The 19,769-nt window shown below is 40.7% G+C and overlaps 1 protein-coding gene across 1 annotated transcript; it reads right to left on the reverse strand.

Moving 5' to 3' along the window:
* Positions 1-13,446: 13,446 nt before the first annotated feature.
* LOC132390831 (interleukin-8-like) lies at positions 13,447-16,397 on the reverse strand. Its single transcript, XM_059963375.1, has 4 exons — positions 16,255-16,397; positions 15,443-15,578; positions 15,240-15,323; positions 13,447-14,510 (listed from the first exon to the last, which is right to left on the reverse strand). The coding sequence occupies exons 1-4, from the start codon at positions 16,316-16,318 to the stop codon at positions 14,501-14,503; spliced, it is 294 nt and encodes a 97-aa protein (XP_059819358.1). The 5' UTR covers positions 16,319-16,397; the 3' UTR covers positions 13,447-14,500.
* Positions 16,398-19,769: the final 3,372 nt, after the last annotated feature.

A 19,769-nucleotide genomic window follows, 5' to 3' on the forward strand; every position in this document is an offset into this window, starting at 1 on the left:
CAGTACTTAGGAACCATCGACTTTCATCCACATCCCTATGAGACTGTTCCTTTTTTCTAACTGCTTCTCAGTCAAGCCCCTGCAAGGCTGCACAGCAGGCCTAACATGACCTTTTATCTTAGACTGTCCCTTGGGTTTGATGCTGACTCACTTCATCTGCCAGTTTTGTGGGTTTTGAGTTAGCTAATGAGACAATGTGGAAGTCATAAATTCTTCCACAGATGGGAAAGAAGTTGCCTGATAGGGCAGGTGTGTCAGCAGTTCCTAAGGACAGCTTCTTCCTACTTCTGATACATCAGCTCAAAGTTTTCACAAGCATTTTGAATGCTTGGAGCAGGCATGAGCCAGAGGCTACCAGGTATCAGTGGTGATGATCAATTTCCTCAAGAAGACTTTGAGGTCATCATTGAGTCTTCAATCAGATTTGTCACCCTTTCCATGACAAGAATGGAGAACGGAGAGTTTGCCTTGGCGATTTGCTGCTGTGCTACTACATTTAGATAGAGCCCCAAGTGCAGAGCGAGAGACACTGAGGCAGGTTGATAGTTCACAGACTTTAATGCGAACAGAGTTAGAGGGAAAAGAAAACAATAAGTGCTAGGCCAAACAAGGCTGTTAACTAGATTTCTCAAATGGAAAATGAAGCCAGCACTGCAGCTGAAAGGAATGTCTAAATATAAATCAAATACTGCTAGTCTTCAGCATCAGTTGACTTGACAGTCCAATTTCTCAGGCAAGGCCGAATGCAAGCGGGCAGCAAAATGTTACTGTGTCCAAGTCTCAACAAGCACTATGATGAAAAGAATGAAGTTAAGTACTGTCACAATTAAATAATAATTAGCTAGCATGTGCTTATTCATGAGTGCAATTGCCGTATCTGCTGCTCTGCCGAATCCGTGCTTGTGACACTTGAATGGACCTTGATCTTTTGATGAACTCTTGATCTTCTGGTCTATCTCATTATGACCTTGCAGTGGGTAGTCCAGATCTCAGGAATATGTGAGTAGCAGATCACTGAGTGGATTAATGTCTGTTCGTGTATGGGTCATGACTGTGGATTTTATCATCAGTGCTGCCACACTCAAAGATGGCTTCAGAGATAAGGGATGTGGTCTCTCTTTGAGACATATGATGATAATGTGAGTGCATTGAAAAGTGCAGTAGTTATGTAAATAGACTAATCTGAAAAACATTATTTTCTATGTGCATTTGAGACAGAGACAATGATTGACATTAATCAGATAGTGACGTGATGTGACCAGTCATATGCATACATCCCCACAAATATCTTATAAAATACAGAGGAACTGAAGCCTGCAGAAGGACTTAGACAGATTAGGAGAATGGACACAAGAGTGGCAGATGGAATGTAGTGTCAGGAAATGTAGTCATGCACTTTGGTAGAAGGAAGAAAGATACAGATTATTTTCTAAATGGGGAGAAAATTAAGAAGCTGGATATTCAAAGGGATTTGGGAATCTGTTGCAGGATTCTTTAAAAGTTTAATTTGCAGCTTGAGTAGGAGGTAAGGAAGGCAAATACAAGGTTAGAATCCATTTCAAGATTAGAATATAAAAGCAAGGACATATTGCTGAGCCTTATAAGGCATTTTGTCGGACCGCACTTGGAGAATTGGGAGCATTCTTGGGCCCCTTATCTAATAAAAGGATGTGCTGGCATTGGAGAGAGTCCAGAGGACGTTCACCAGAATTATCCAGGAAATGAAAGGGTTAACGTATGAGGACATTTGATGGCTCTGAACCTGTATTCACTGGAGTTTAGAAGAATGCGGGAGAATCTTATTGAAACTTATCAAAAATAGGTTTCAAAGAAAGGCCTAATAGGGTGGATGTGGAGAGCGTTTGCAAGAGTTGGGTGAGTCTAGGACCAGAAGGCACAGCTTCAGAATAGAGGGTCATCAACTTAGTATAGAGATGAGAAGGAATTTCTTTAGCCAAAGGGTGGTGAACCAGTGGAATTTATTGCCACAGGTGGCTGTGGAGGCCAAGTTGTTGGGTATATTTAAAGCAGAGGCTGATAGATTTTTGATTAGTCAGGGTATCTAAGATTGGGGGAGAAGGCAAGAGAAAGGAGTTGGAGGGATACTACTACTACTACATCGACTCAGGCCTAGGGGGCTGGCGTCGAGCACAATGGCGGACTCTCCACTCCTCCCTCTCCCTCATCCAGTCCATCTACATTAGCTGCACCACTATCTTCTAGGAGCGTGTTGACCGTAGTCTTGGGAGGGCGCCCAGGGTTCATCCTCCCATGCTTGGGCTCCCATGTGATGACTAGGCTGGCAGGTAGCTCAGGGTGGCGTAGACAGTGCCCCGCTAGCTGCAATCTTCTTGCCTCGATTTTAGTAGTGAGCATCGGTAGGTCGTCATAGAGCTCGATGTTCGTCATGTGCTGTTGCCAGCTCACGTCAAGAGCCATCCGGAGCATTTGTGTATAGCGACCATCTGGTGACTATCTCATGGTCTTGGTGAGTGTCCATGCCTCGTATCCGTACGTGAGAATGGACCCTATGACTGCTATGAAGATGGTCTTTTTGAGCCCTCCAGTCAGGTTCGACCTCCAGATTTCCTTCATATCGTTCATAGCCCTCCATCCCAGCGCCTTTTGTATCTTTATGTCCTTTTCCAAACTCATCATCCTTGACCCAAGATACTTGAAGTCTAAGACTTTCTTAAGGTATCATTCTTTACGGTCTTGAGGGTACCTTCATCACAGTTGAATACCATGTACTCTGTCTTTTTAGCGTTTAGGTGAAGTCCAACTTTATTGCACTCATATTCCATTTCTGTCAGTAGCTGCTGTGCTTCCTCCATCTGGTCAGAGAGCAGGATTATGTCACCGGCAAAATCGAGATCTGTGAGTGGTCTGACCTTTTTGGTTCGTCCTGGCTTTATGGTAAAACCAATCTTTGGTAACTTGACGTAGAGTGTAATCAAGGACGATTATAAAGATGTAGGGTGCCAGAGTGTCTCCTTGCAACACACCAGCAAGGAGCTCGAACACTGCTGTTTCTCCGTCTGGTGAATCAACTTTCACCATGGTCTCGGTATAGTTGGACTCCTGCGCTCAGTAGGTGGTCTGGCACTCTGTAAGCTTTCAGGATCTTCAGCATTTTACCTTGGTGAATGGAGTCAAAAGCTTGACCTGCATCTTAGCAAAGATATACAATCGGATGATCTTGAAAAGGATTCGTACCGCCATTGACCCTAAACTGAGATTCAATCAGAATGGTTTTCAGCAGAAGTGCACACCAGGAATGCAAATACTTGCTCTCTGTAGAATCATCGAGGAAGTCAAGAAGAACAATCTACCAGCTGTGCTTACTTTCATCGACTTTCGCAAAGCTTTTGACTCCATTCACCGCGGAGGGATAATAAATCAGCCATAATGGAATGGGAGAGTAGATTTGAAGGGCTGAATGGTCTAATTCTGCTCCTATGTCTTATGGTCTTATGGTCTTAAAATACTATAAACTAACCTGGAAAAGCTTGCTGCAACGTTAGACTGAAGACTGGATACAGGTTAATCGTAAGCTGGATGCTAGCTGTTCAAGCGATACAAGACAGTTCAAGGGCTCAAGGACATTAAGTCAAGATAAGGGTAAAGATATCCCTGTTGTGGTTGAAAAGACATTTGGATCACCCTCTTCCTAAGCCATATTTGTATTAAGCACATGAAAACATGCTGTGGGGGGGGGATTCAAATCAGGTAGATGGATTTTTTAAAATCTCATTTGCATTGAGTTTTTTAGTACTTACATAAAATGACCATCCAGGGCAAGTGATTGGCAGCCCATTAAATATGATCACTAACATTTTGATGAGGATAGGTGCACTTAGCACCCTCTGGGATCTCACATGACCCTATGTACATTTGGCACAAAGGACATTTTCATTTTTTTGTAATTCATTTTTTATTGAAGTTCACCATCAAACATACATTTCCATAAGATGTATTTCAGAGACTGTACATACACAGCCATAAGACCATAAGACAAAGGAGCAGAAGTCGGCCATTCAGCCCATCGAGTCTGCTCCACCATTTCATCATGAGCTGATCCAATCTCCCCTATAGTCCCATTCCCCTGCCTTCTCACCATAACCTTTGATGCCCTGACTACTCAGGTACCTAGCAATCTCTGCCTTAAATACACCCAATGACTTGGCCTCCACTGCCGCCTGTGGCAACAAATTCTATAGATTCACCACCCTCTGGCTAAAAAAATTTTTTTGCATCTCTGTTCTGAATGGGCGCTCTGTAATCCTCAAGTCATGTCCTCTCATACTAGACTCCCCCACCATGGGAAGCAACTTTGCCACATCCACTCTGTCCATGCCTTTCAACATTCGAAAAGTTTCTATGAGGTCCCCCCTCATTCTTCTAAACTCCAAGGAGTACAGTCCATATATCATATACAGTATATCATATAGTCATTTTGCCACAAATCTCCACATACTATTTATCTGAGGTATACACTTAAAGAAAAGAGTGGAAAGAAAAAACAAGCAAAAGGAGAAAACTATCAACAAGAAGGGAGTGATCTTTTTTATACAACATATTCATTGATTTGTGAGAATAAAATCAGGCCTATGAGGCATTATGTAGTTAAACCATTTTTGCCAGTATAAATCAAATTGCTCCAGCTTATGATTAACAGATGCTGTTATCTTCTCCATTTTGTAAATATCCATTGTAATTTCCATCCATGCATTTATGGTTGGGCTCTCCTGTGATAACCATTTCCTGGTAAGAGTCTTTTTACCAGTTACCAACAGCATATTCATTAAATATTTATCTCTTTTCAAACATTCTTGAGGTATATATCCAAAATATATGGTCTTAGTCTCCAAGGGTATTTCACATTTAAAAATGTCTTGTAGGGCATTGTGTATCCCACTCCAACTGTCTTTGATAATGGGGCAATCTCAGAAAATATGGTAATTTTGATTTCCACAATTTCTCCAGCAAACAGGGAGGTTACTATCAATATGGGATTTCTGAGAGGGTGTAATAAAATATCTTATCAAGTTTTTCCATCCAAACTCCCTCCATTTCTGTGAACTGGTACACTTTCACTGATACCTCCATATTGTTGTCCATTCTTCCTCAGATATAATTATCCCTCCTTCCTTCTCCCATTTTGTTTTAATGTCTGAAGTCAAATGTGTTTTAAGATTTGATAAACCCTTATACACGCCTGAAATGGTTCTACTACCATTATCTGAATTATATGCTTTTCTAAATAGCTCTATCAAGCATGTACTTATCTTGGTTACATTTTTAACCCTGCTATTAACATACTGTTGCATCTGTAAATACCGATAAAAGTCTTGTTTTTCTAATACATGTTTCTCTTTGAGCATTTCAAAACTGAGCAGAGCCTGACTGCAGCTAAGAAGATTGTAGTCCAGCGTTGGAAACCTCCCAATGATATTTCATATACTCACTGGCTTTGGAGCTCTTTGGACATTTCTTACCTGGAACTTTCATCAGCAAGAGTAAATGATGTACGACCAGACTTGATCTTACTGTGGGCAAATTTGATATCTAACTTAAAAGATATTTTCTTAAAATAGGAATGCTCTGTCTGTTCAGTTGGTGGGTGGAGGGGAGAGGGGTAGGGGGGGATGGTGAGGAAGTTGGGGGGTGGCTGGGTTAAATAGTCAAAATGTAATTGGTAATTGGTTGTATTGAATGTAATTTGTCGGTGTTTCAATAAAAAATTAGTAAATAAAAAAAACTGAACAGTGTTCCTTCCTTCATTATATTGCAAAGAACTGTTATTCCCTTAGTTATCCAGTCCTTAAATCTAGCATCCAGTTTATTCAGTGTGAGATCTGAATCATATGCACGCCATTTAAGAATTGCAGTATCTCCCTCTAGTTTATATTTTTTTATGATAGTTTTCCATATTTTAAGAGTCTACTTCACCCATGGGTTATCAATAGTATTTATGTAACCTTGTAGGTTGTTATCAGCCAAAATGGCCTGTATGGAGATGGAAGGTATCCACTCCTCAATATTTTTCCATTGAGCGTCATGTGATGGGTTGCACCAGCATATCACAGCTCTCAACTGTGCTGCAAAATAATATCCTCTAAGAGAAGGTATCTCCCCTTTTCTTTGGCTAATTGCAAAGTTTTGAGATGAACCCTAGGCCTTTTACCTTGCCATATATATCTTTGATAACATCTTGTTCCATTCATTGAATTGATTTTGGTTAATCTCTATTGGTAGGGTCTGAAAGAGATATAATAGTCTGGGCAATATATTCATTTTAATGGATTCAATCCTTGAACTGAGATTAAAAAAAGGAATTAGGTTCCATCTTGTTATATCTTCCTTAATTTATATATATATATAGGCAGATAATTGCATTCTAATAATTTTGCCAAATCTTTTGGCATAACGATGCCCAAATATTTGAAAGACTCTGTTTGTCATGCCCAGGGATATCTAATTTCAATGTCTCTTGGTGGGCTATAGCTATATGAAAGTAATTGGGTTGTTCCTTCCTGAACCAAGTCTCACTAATGTCTGCAATATCTAATTCCTTGTGGTGATCCATGCTCTAAACCCATTTGATTACTAATTTAATTAGTTAGCATAACATTGTGGGCTGAAGGGCCTTTTCCTGTGCTGTACTGTTCTACAGTTTATCTTCTATGTTTTATGTTCTGTCATGTAGCAGAGAGATAAAGATAAATATTACAGTGTTGGTACCAGACAGAGAAAGTTTGGAACAGGTCCAAACTAGCATGAACCACAAAATGCAGGCTAAAGTCAATTACAGTTAATTCAAGATCCTCAAAGTAATGTGGCAATTCTATAAAACTCTGGTTAGACCACACTTGGAATATTGCATTTAGTTCTGGTCACTTTATTATGGGAAGAATTTGGAAGCTTTAGAGAGAACACAGAGGATGCTGCCTGGATTTGGAGAATATGCTTCATGAGGAAAGGTTGAATCAACTGAGGCTTCAACTCTTTTGGAGCAAAAAGGATGAGAGGTAATTTGATGGAGGTGTATAAGATGATGAGAGGCATTGATAGAATGGACAGACAATGCCTTTTTCCCAGGGTGGAAATAATTAATACCAGAGGGCATAATTTTAAGTTGATTAGGGGAAACTATATGGAAGGTATTAAAGCAACATACGCAAAATGCTGGTGGAATGCAGCAGGCAAGGCAGCATTTATAGGGAGAAACACTGTCGATGTTTCGGGTCGAGGCCCTTTGTCAGGACTAACTGAAAGGAGAGATAGTAAAGGTTGTTTTTTTATGTAAAAGTGGTGGTTGCATGAAATATGCTGCCAGGGGTTGTAATGAGAGGCATATACATCAGGGATCTTTAAAAGATTTAGTTAGACTCATGGATGAAAGGAAAATGGAGGGTTATTAGAGTAGGTACTTGTGCTGTGCTGTACTGTTCTATGTTCTGCATAGGTTCTATGTCCACGCCTAGTCACCAGACTAACAGAAATTCCATAAACTCCAGGGCGGAAGCTTGCCATTGTACGTACGAGGTGAGGATGTGCACGGCTCCTGTAGAACGCCAGGTGTTCAAGCTTGAAACTCACATACTGCATTGGCACTGAAGCCTGCCTCTGCAAAAGGCTTATCTCACTGTGCGAACATAATGCATGTAGGGTAGAGATCATTGGGGTATACGTAGATAAGAAATTGTATAATGAAAACTTTGGATCAGGGAGCATTTGTTTGAGGTCAAGTGAGTCTTCTGTTGATGTCAACTTGTAATAAAAAAGGAAGTTTGCTCTGTATGTAAGCCTCTGATTTAAGTAGATTCCCTCTGTTTATAGAAAGACACCTGGGGCATAGGGAATGATGCTGGAAAAGATTGAACATGACGTTGGAAGTGGTGACTCTTTGCGTGCAGCTCCGAAGGGAATCATCGAATATTCCTGTTTAGGACTACTACTGCTGAAATTCACGGTCACAGGTATGAGCACTGCAGTAAGCAAAATTGTTTACAGATGTTTAAAAAAATCTGTCGATCCTTAATATTGGTAGACCCCGGACGACAGAGTCAGGTTGTGAGTGCAAGCTCCCTTTAAGAGAAAGGAAATATGGCAAGCATGCTGGTCTGTAATTAAGATTGAAACACAGGGTTCTGAAACCCCTGCTTTTTACTATCTGGCTGCCAATTGGAAAATAAAATTGAAGACCTTAGAGCTACAGTAGATTGCAGAATCAGAGGGATGCCAGAGACTGCTGTGTACTTTGCTTCAGGGAATCGTGGCTTACACCTACCATTTCAGATGTAGCACTGCATCCCAAGGGCTTCTCCATCCTCTGCGCGGTCAGAACAGTGGAGTCCCTTAAAGGTAGAAGTGGGGGGGGGGGTGTAGTGTGCTTCATGATTAACTCAACATGGTGCACAGACACAGCAGTTCTGTCTCAGGCCTGCCCACACAGCCTGGAACATCTAGTGGTCGTGTATTGTCCATTTAATCTGCTGAGGGAGTTTTCCACCATCATCCTGGTAGTTGTGTATGTTCCACCCCTGGTCAAGCAGGCATTGGAGGAGCCGAGCACTGTGGTCAGTAATCATGAGAGAGTGCATCCTAATACCTTCCTCATCACTACTGGGATTTCAATTAGGCCACTTTGAAGTTGTCTCTGACAAGCCACCACCAACATATCACCCGTGAAACCAGAGGAGCCAACACACTTGACCACTGTTACACCGCCGTCAAGAACGCTTACCGTGCTGTCAAGTCCGATCACACAGCTGTACCTCTATTTCCTCCGTACCGGCGGAGACTGGGGACCGCAGCACCAGTGGTGAGGACCACAGAAGTATAGTCACGGGAGGTGGAGGAACACCTATAGACTGGTGGACTGGACAATATTCAGGGATTTATCTAAACGAACACATCACAGTTTCATCAGGACCTGTGTGGATGAGGGAATGCCTTCGAGAATGTTCTAGATTCAAAAGCCGTTGATGAACCATCTGCTGAGAGCTAGATCTGTGGTGTTCCAGACCCGTGATCCAAAACTATGCAAGAAGTCTAGATACAACCTACAGAGGATCATTTTAAAATTGAAGTAACAATTTGATTGAAGTTAGTAGTGGAGTTGGATGCACTCGGGCTCCAGCAGGGCTTGCAGGCCATTACTCCCTGCGTGACAAAAACTAACATCATAAGTGGCTGCGATGCTTTACTCCCAGATGAGCTCAACACGTTTAATGTGTGCTTTGAAAGTGAGAATAAAACTTCTCCTGTCAAATCCCTGCAGCATCTGGCAAGCCTCTGATTGCTGTCTTAGAGGCTGACGTCAGAACATTTTTCGAGAAGGTGTGCCTTCGTAAGACATTAGGCTGCGGTGGTGTACCTGGGAGGGCACTGAATACCTGTGCTAATCAGCTTGTGGGAGCATTCAAGGATGCCTTCATATTCTCTGCTGCAGTCAGATGTTACCACTTGCTTCAAAAGGGTGTCAACACCAGTGGCTAAAAAGAGCAGGGTGAGCTGCCTCAGTGTTCCTCAACCATTTGTACTCACTGTGATGATGCTTTGAGAGTTTGCTCATGGCTAGAATCAACCACTGCCTAAGCAAGGACTAGGACCTGCTGCAACCCTCCTAATAGCACAATAGGTCTACAGCTGATGCAATCTCACTAACTCTCCACTCGGCCTTGGACCATCTACCCAACTGCAATACTCATGTTAAGCTATTGGTTGTTGATTACAGCTCAGTATTTAACACAATCATACCCTCAGTATCATCAACAAGCTCCAAAAACTGGGCTTCTATACCTCCCTTAGCATCAGAATCCTTGATGTCTTCATTCGGAGACCACAATCAGAATGAATCAGAAGTAACATCTCAGCCTCTCTGATGATCAACACTGGCGCACCTCAAGGATGTATGCTTAGTCCACTGCTCTATTCTTTCTACACCATGACTGTGTGGCTTGGCATAGTTCAAAAACCATCTATAAATTTGTCTATGATACAAATGTCATTGGCAGAATTTCAGATGGTGATGAAGTGGTGTACAAGTATGAGATAGATCAGCTAGTTGACTGGTGTTGCAGCAACATTGCACTCAATGTCAACAAGATCAAGGAATTGATTGCGATTCAGGAAGGGAAAGTCGAGGGTACACCCATCTGTCCTCATCGAGGGATCAGTAGTGGAAAGGAAGTGTAGTTTCAAGATTTTGGATGTCAGCATCTTTGAAGATCTATTCTGGGCTCAACATACACGTGCAATTATAAATATGTCTCTCAGTGGTTATATTGCATTAGGATTCTGAGATCTGGTACATCACCAGTGACTCTGGCAAATCTCTAAAGATGTACGATGGAGAGCATTCTAACTGTTTGCATCACCGTTGGTATGGAGAGACAACTCCATGAGACTGGAAAAGGCAGCAGGAAGATGTAAGTTCAGCCAGCTCCATCATGGGCATGAGCCTCCCAAGCATTGGGGACATCTTCAGAAGGTGATGTCTCAAAAAGGCAGCACCCATCATTAATGATACCCCCCACCCAGGACATGGCCTTTTCTCAGTGCAACCATCAGGGAGAAGGTACAGCAGGCTGAAGCCACACACTCAATGTCTTAGGAACAGCTTTCTCCCCTCTACCGGACAGTATGTAATCCTCGTTGTAATTTATATTTTGTTAATGTATTGTTCTGTACTGCAGCCGCAAAACAACCAATTTCGTGACTGCTCCCAGTGATACTAAGCTTATTTCTGATTCTGAAAAGGGAAGGAAGAAAACAATCAGATCAAATTAGATGAGTAAGACTCAACAAAAATAATATTACAGTTTAGATCAAGAGAGCATGGGGAAAACGGTTGACTAAATGCAGGCATTGAGTGTAGGTGGATATGCTTTTGTTTAATGTGACTCCATTATGAGCTTACTGGGATCAGCCGGGCTGCAGTTTACCTGGGCTGAATAAGCCCATACGTGAGGAAACAATGCCATCAATTTACATCAATGAGGGGCAGAGTAAGGGAAATGCAAGTTGTTGTCAATCTGGGAGATTCAAAGGATGATTCTGTTGCTGGAGAAGACAGAGTTTGCTCCCAGATGGACTAAATTGTCTGTGGGGCTGTTAATTAACTACAGTCAGCACTCCTTATCTTTGGGTTCCGCATCTGCAGACTCAACCAAACGTGAATCAGGAAAACCCGGAAGTTCTCTCTCCAGCACTCATACAGACTATGTTTTCTTGTCATTTTCCCCCAAACAATACAGTATAACTACTATTTACATAGCATTTACATTGTATTGGGTATTATAAGTAATCTAGAGATGACTTAAAGGTACAGGCAGTCCCCGGGTTATGAACGGGTTCTGTTCCTGAGTCCGTCTTTAAGTCAGGACAGGTACATCCAGTATTATGCAGTCTCAGTTAGTAAAACATTTGTCTTAGTATATAGTATTTATTTTACCTTTCTCTGCATATAAAACACTTAAGAAACATACGTATTTCAATAATTAAACCACTGCATTGCTTAGTAATAATTGTAGCTTTCATTGGGGCAGGGCCTTTCAAATGCTCCATTAAAATTGTTCCGATCATTGACCGACTGTAGCCTAACGCTTTTCCAATGACTAATGGTAGTTCACCTCTTTCCGATCACTTTATTACTTCCACTTTATTTTCAATCGTGATCGTGATTATTTTCATGAATAGAAACCCTGCAGATTCAGAGCTACGCCAGGTCCTAAAGTCCACCACACCGATACAGGTTAAGTAAGGGACTTGAGCGCCTGTGTTTTTTGGTATCCGCGAGGGGCCCCGGAACCAATCCCGCACAGATAAGGAGGGCCGACTGCATACTAATGGAAGCAGTCATTGGAATCAATAACTCTCGGTAATGTACCTCTTCTTCATTAATACAGGTATTCTAATAATCCTTCTTTTAACCTTCAAGTTATAGGAAATCTGCATTCAAGTATCTGCCTGTTAATGCATGGGCAAGGCACCTGGGATCCAAACTTGCTTCTGGCTACAGGAGAGTGAAAATATAGAGAGTGTGGTGTGGGCATCCTGCTGGATTCAGGCAAATCTTAGTTATCTCTCAATATACGATGGCAGTAACAATTGTATCTCTGTGCTGGAGTCTAGTGCAGGGTTTAGATGTCTCAGGAAGGGCCAGATATGGGATAATGGACTTTAACAATTAGGAACCAATATGGGAGGTTGATATCGAGTACTGATAATGGGATGGGACGATGAAGGAGAATTAAGGTTGTAATTGTATCATTGATTTGAATCAAGAGCAGTCACTGCTAAGTGTTGAATGGAGGCGAGGTCACCACTTTACCAGTCAAGGATATCAAGGCCATGTTTAACACTTGGCACCCAGACTCCAGCGGAATGAAGATCACGTGATACCAAGAGTAAGGTGAACACAGGGCTTGCCATTTGTGTGTGGGGGGGGATGGAAGTGTACGATGGAATTTCTGCAGGTGGGTTGGAGGGTACTAGCGGATTTACTGTCCAAGCTAACCTAGTGTGGGTGGCTAGGGGGTTGGGCGGGAGGAGGAGGAAGGGGTGCGATGTGATTTATGCCGAAGTATTGGAAGGAACGTTAAGGGACATATGTCTCTGTGTAAGTCCAGAGATGATTTTATGGCCAACCAGTTCTGAGCCTTACTGATGGAGTCCGTTAACATTTCCAGCCTCATCACCCTAGCCTGAATTCAGTCACTTTCAATAGTGCGATCTGCATAAAATCTGAATAGCTGAATCAAGTGCCCTTCGCAGGCAGTGTAATCCAAATCAGACTACTTTTAGGGGATATCTCATGCTCACTAAAACACTGCTTACATCAATGTATGACTTCCATCCATGAATTCCTGATCAAGTAGCCACGGATATGAATGAAGGGCCCAGGATGACCCGGCTCTGTGGGCTTGACTGGGACCACTCCGTCACTGGAACTGGAAATTTTTGAGAGTCAATACTGGCAGTTCACCTGGCCCACTGGGAAAATACTGTATCACAACCACACTAATAAAATATCCAATTGATAGATATTTGGTGTTTCCCCTTTTTGTGTTTCGGCTCGAGGAATGTTTCTCTTTGGTAGAGAATAATATTGAGCAATTGTGACAGAGGCCAGATTGAAGTTGTGTCAATGATTCTCTCAGACTATATCTCCATCACTCTGCCACTTATGATATTCCTAAGATACCAGAACATTTAGCAGAATGTATGGGATGTGAATGATCTGTAAACAATACTGCAAGTCAAGGGGTGACCTGACCCTCCATTTGCATTTCCAACACATACAGAGAGGACAGGGATTGAATTTCCTGAACTCTATTACATGAACATAAAAGATTTCAGGTAAATTTACCAATATGTTAGATACAAATGTTGTTTGGCACAGAAGAATTACTAGACCAAGTACTTTAATTTTTTTGAAAAAGATACTTCATTTATTGGAATACAAATATTTCACAATATTAATTTTCAACAAACAACATTCACATGTATGTTAATCACACATACATCTTAGAGACATCAAAATAATTAAACATTTTCATAAATAGAAATAAATAAACTACTTTATAAATATTAAGGCAAGTAAATAAATACAAATGAAACTAATCACAATAAATATTAAAGACCTTCCTGCGATTATACTGTGCTGAACTTGTAAACTTCTTTCAAACAAGTTGTACATTCTGCAAACCCATAACCTGGAGGCAAGTGGCTGACGGTATCATTACAGAATCAAAAGAGACTAGGTGGTTAATTGCACAGCCCATGACTAATCTCTGGTTGCCAGCACACAGATTAATGAAATCTCATCAAGGGAAACACCTATGCTGTAAATTTTGATTTGTCTATCACCATCACTTGAGTATGGATCAGTGCAAAAATGAGAAAACTTAGTTCTTACAATTACTTCAGTTTCTGCTGATCTCTCAGCACAAAACCAGCACAGGTGCCAGAATCAATTTCATAGGAATAAAATTCACAAATACATAAATACTAAATTACAAAAGTTTAGATGAGGGATAGTAAGCAACTATGGGATGACAGAATGGACACAAAATGCTGAAGTATTTCAGCAGGTCAGTTTGCATCTATGGAGAGAATTGAAGAGCTGACATTTCAGGACAAAGTACTCACTGGTTTGGATTAAGGATCTCGCCCGAAATATCAACTGCTCATTACCCTCCACAGATGCTGCCTGACCTGCTGAGATTCTTTAGCATTTTGTATGCTTTGATCCAGTTTTCCGGCATTTGCAGTTTCTCTTGTGCCAAAGAGATGTCATAAATAGAGTCCTAACTGATAAATAGTGACGATCATTGTTTTCAACCAGACATGCTTTCTCAAGTTGACATAAATCTGACAATGAGCGCAAACGAGTGTATATCTTCCTGAGCTGATCTGGAATCACAATTGCGAATCAGTGTCACATTTCTGACATTCAGCCATCCAACTTCTATGAGTGAGGTTTATCAGATCACTTGGAACTGTGGAAAATATAGAACATTTTGTAAATTACTAAGTCACCATTTAGGAACACCTAGGGAAATTGTTCAGAAAAACAGTCAATTTCCAAAACGAACATTTAAGTGTTCATTTCAGCAATTGAGTTCATGTATAAATTTCCCAAACATGTAAAAACATAGAAAATATGGATGAAAAAAGATCTCAAATTTTCAAATTGTATTACCTACTAGAGTTTTGATGTTAGTTCCATTAGACTAACTGTGCCATGCCAAGCTACTTGGTTAATCTTAGCTGCACTTGCTATTGGACCAGTAGGAATGGGAATATGAAAAGAGGATGAATATTAGACTCATTGGGTTATGCAATATGGATACAATGCCAAGAGTCCTATCTAAGCTACCCACTAGCCTGTGCTTGGCATATGCTCTCTAAAGCTTCCCTATTCATGTACCTGTTCAAATGCCCATTGATAATTTTTCCAAGTCAAAGTAAATGTCCTCTTTTACTGTATGGAGACTATTTGCTGGAGCACGGTGGTTTCCTATACAGGACAGGGAATCTGCTCTGATGGAGAAAATAAAAAATCCCTCCTATATACCGTATGCTTTATTTCTCTTTCCTTTGATTTCCATGTGGTAGCTGGGAGAGCTGGGTTACTAATTCCAATCTTTTTCTGTGGATTTTCTTTTAACCTTCTGGTTCAATCTACACTTCACGTGTTTTAGTGCAAACTCATGTCTGGAACTTACCTCTTGGTTACCATTTGGATGATTTTTTTCACCCAGTGGGCTTCAGGATTCAGACACACGGAGGAACCATTTTTAAGGATCACGCTGAAAGAAAGGAAAGGAGACAATTACGTCAATATAGAATGTAACAACGTCCAAGGAATGCTGTGTGCATTTCATTAACACAAATTAGATTATCAATTACCACTCTAATTAAAACTTACATGATTTCAGTCTTTGCACAGTGTGGGCCACTTGGAATAATTTCAATATTTTCCATCTGCTTGGGGTGGATGAATTTGGAGTTTGTATTAATGCATTGGCATCGCAGACCCACTTTTGAATTTCCAAGAGAAGCAGCTGTGGAAGGAAAAATGGGACAGACTTTATACCTGTCACTTGAACTTATTTCTTACAAATTCATATATAATTTTTGGAGAAACTGATGTTCTAAGGAGATATTAATGTTACATTTAGAGAAACTGATGTATAACATACAAGGAGACACTCCAATTTGTTTCTCAAATACTACGAAGGTGTTCCCCTATTAATTTTCTAGACAATTTTCATCATAAAACTAAATTCCATTTTGAAAGTCCAAAAAACATATCTCCATATGGAAAGCAATGAGAATTTGTAAATTATGTAAATCTATCCCAACCCATGTTGATGCACACTTCAAATTACTAACGTATAGAACTGACCTCTGATGGATAACAGGGTTTTTTTTCAGAAATCATTGCTTCATATTAATATTTTCTCTGTCAACCACAGTATCTCCAAATTATTACTATTATAGTAACATTTTGAGTCTATCTGTCTAAATATAAGTTTGAGTCTAACTATAAGTTTAGTCAAACATTAATAGCTCTTAAAGTGTCGATATACAGTACTTGAAGCATGTATCAAAATTATAAATTCGGAACACTTTGCAGTCATTATAGCTATAACCGTTAAATAAACAATTGCAATTTTTTCCACAAAATTTTAGATTCTACATATTATTAGGTTAAGATAAAGCCAGGCAATTGCTTACCTTGTGTCGAAGCCATGTAGAGTACAAACAGGGCTACGGCAGTGAGAAGAACTCTGCTGTTCATTTTGCTTGCTTTTCAGAAGTAGTACTCTTACTACTGTTGTGTTGCTGAAGGCTTTTGTATCCCTTGCTGTTCAGGACCTCCTTTTATAATCAGTGCCCTGCTACTCAGTGGTGAGATGACGTTACTGGGAATTTCACAGGAAGTTATGAAATACTATTAAGCATTGAGAGACTAAGAATGAGTCATTGCCTATAAACACCAGAATGCAGAATCCAAAAAATAAACTTTAGTGGATTGATACATTTCCTTCCAGTTTATTTATTTAAACTCAAAATAATCTTGAATTTTTATGGATTTATAAGGAGTATTTGGTGTTGAGAATACTGTTTTTGCTTTGGAACATTGATTTTATATTCAATTTCTTTCAAAATTATTGTAATAAAATATACACAAGTTTATATAATATATAATTATTTTTGAACTATTGGTGCTTGTTCTTGCCTAAATAATCTCATTGTATCCATGAAATGTAAATACTGGCAGCTGAAATAAGAAATCATCAGAGTCGTAAAGCCATTCAACACAGAAGCAAGCTGATAAGTCATTAAGCCTCAGTGTGCCTTGCCCATTCTGATCAAGGTGACTGCTGATTTACTTATTTAAAGGTTCAGCACAGTAAGGTGGCTCTTGCAGTCCAACGACCCTGTGCCGCTCAATTACATCCAAACAATTAATTAGCCTAGTAAAGCATATATCTTTGGAATGTGGGAGGAAAACAGAGCACCTGGAGGAAAGCCATGAGAACGTACAAACTCCTTACAGACAGTGCTGGAATTGAACCAGGGTCGCAGGTACTGTAATGGCGTTATACCAAACACTACACTATTGCGTTGCCCCAGTACAAGCTGTTTGCCTACATTTGACCCATCTCATTATAAACCTCTTCTATCCATGTACTTCTCTCAATATTTGATGAACATTGCAATTTGATCTGCCTCTAAAAGCTTGCTCTGTATACTCACCACCTCTGTGTGAACACTTTCCTCTCAGATCCCCTTTCAGTCTTTCCCCCCTCACCTTAAACCTACACTCTCTAGTTCCAGACTCTGACATCACGCCGTTACTGTGTCCGCAAGTTACCGTTCTGTGTTATTTGTACCAGGACTCCTGGGCCACTCTAAGCATCATCTTCTAATAGAATATTGAACATACCACAGTACAGCATACAGTGTTGTGCCAGGCTAAATACATTAGCTATTAAATGTACAACATTTCCCTTCCCCTTCTGCCTACAAAATGCCCATATCCCGCACACTTACAGACCTATCCAGGAGTCTCTTGAACACTTCCATTGTATTTGCCTCCATCACCAACCTAGGCAGCACATTCTAAGCATCTACAGTAAAATAACTTATTGTCTCTCACCTTGAATCCACTCCCTCTGGCATTGAACGTTTCAACCCTGAGAAAAGATAGTGGCTGTCTGCTCTCTCATGGTCATATCAGATCTCCTGCTGCTTGGGTGAAAACAACTCACTTATCCAGTCTCTCCTTCCAGCACGTCCCCTCCAATCCAGGCAGAACCCTGATAAACCTCTGCAGCACTCTCTCCAAAGCCTTGACATCCTTCCTATGACCAGAAGTGAATGCAATTTTTGTGGGCAAACTAGACTTTTATAAAGCTGCAGTGTAACTTCCCAACTCTTGAACTAATTTCCTTGGGTAATAAAGGAAAGCACATGCCATATTGCTTCTTTATCAGCTTGCTTAGCCAATTTCAGGGAGCACTCAGAAACCCCGAGATGCCTCTGCGCATCAACACTGTTGAAGATCTTGCCATTAACAGTGTACTGTCCCTTTATATCTGGTCTCCCAAAGTGCACCACTTCACATTTGGCCAGATTGAACTGCATCTGCTATTTTTCCACCCATATCCACAACTGATCTATATCCTTCCTCAGTCTTCCAGTCTATCCACAATACAACTAATTTTCACATAGCCTAAAAAATTAGTAACCTCCCCATCTATTCTTTCATTAAAGCCATTGGATATATCACAAGCAAAAGATCTGAACACAGATCCCTGCAGAACATCACAAGTCCCTAGATGCAGCCAGAAAAAGTCCCATCGACCATTACCCTCTGGCTTTTCTGAATCTAAGGCAATTCTGCATCCAGAAGGTCAATTCAACATAGTTTCCATGCATCTTAATTTTCTGGGTGAGCCTCCCTTGAGGGACCTTGTCAAACACCTTACTAAAATCTATGTAGACAAAGCCACATCGTTCCCCTCAAAAATCACCTTTGTTATCTCCTCGAAAAACTCAGTCAAGTTACTAAGATACGACATACCTCATACAAAGCCATGCTGACTGCCTCTAATTAGATAATGGCTTTCCAAATGCTCTTAAATCCTATCCCAACAAAACCTCTCAGTAACTTCTGTACTATTGGTATGAGACTCACTAGTCTATAGTTTCCACGATTATCCTCATTTCCTTTCTGGTATAATACAACAACATCAGCTACTCATTATTATGTTTTGTAATTCCAAACTGTAAAACTAATAGCAAGAAAAAGACAGGAGCCCAAGAGAATGGGTTTTACTTTTCTTTTTACTTTAGGTGAGGTACACATGTATGAATTGGTGATGTGATGACGTATACAATTCACATACTTTTACAATTATAAACAATAATGAATTTTTAAACAACTAAGAATGCTTAATAAATCAACATATTTACAATATTGCTCAAATATTAATGAAATATTAAGTACACAACTCTCGCCAGTTCCTGGGACCTCACATACTTAGTTTCACACTTAAACAAAACTATGACGATTGACCATTCTTGGGTCTTTGCTGATAGCAGATTAGGAGAGTTTCCAGATTATTGGGCACTACTATTAATACGTCAATACACCTTTAATCCCTGCTTTTTAGATGTTACACTATAGCATAATGAACTTTTCAGTAAAACCCAGTAATTTTAAAGAGGGTACCAGAATCAAAAGTCCAGTGTATTAAAGAGAGTGTGGAAAACGCTGGTGTGGTGTGTCAGGGGAGTGTGGAAAACTCTGGTGTGTTGTGTCAGAGGAGTGAGGAAAACTATGGTGTGGTGTGTCAGGGGAGTGTGGAAAACTCTGTTGTGGTGTGTCAGGGGAGAGTGGAAAACTCTGGTGCCGTGTGTCAGGGGAGTGTGGAAAAATCTGTTGTGGTGTGTCAGGGGAGTGTGGAAAACTCTGTTGAAGTGTGTCAGGGGAGTGTGGAAAACTCTGGTGTGGTGTGTCAGGGGAGTGTGGAAAACCCTGGTGTGGTGTGTCAGGGGAGTGTGGAAAACTCTGGTGTGGTATGTTACGGGAGTGTGGAAAACTCTGGTGTGTTGTGTCAGGGGAGTGTGGAAAACTCTGGTGTGGTGTTTCAGGGGAGTGTGGAAAACTCTGGTGTGGTATGTTACGGGAGTGTGGAAAACTCTGGTGTGTTGTGTCAGGGGAGTGTGGAAAACTCTGG

Source organism: Hypanus sabinus, chromosome 3, assembly GCF_030144855.1.
Source record: "Hypanus sabinus isolate sHypSab1 chromosome 3, sHypSab1.hap1, whole genome shotgun sequence".
NCBI lineage: Eukaryota > Metazoa > Chordata > Chondrichthyes > Myliobatiformes > Dasyatidae > Hypanus > Hypanus sabinus.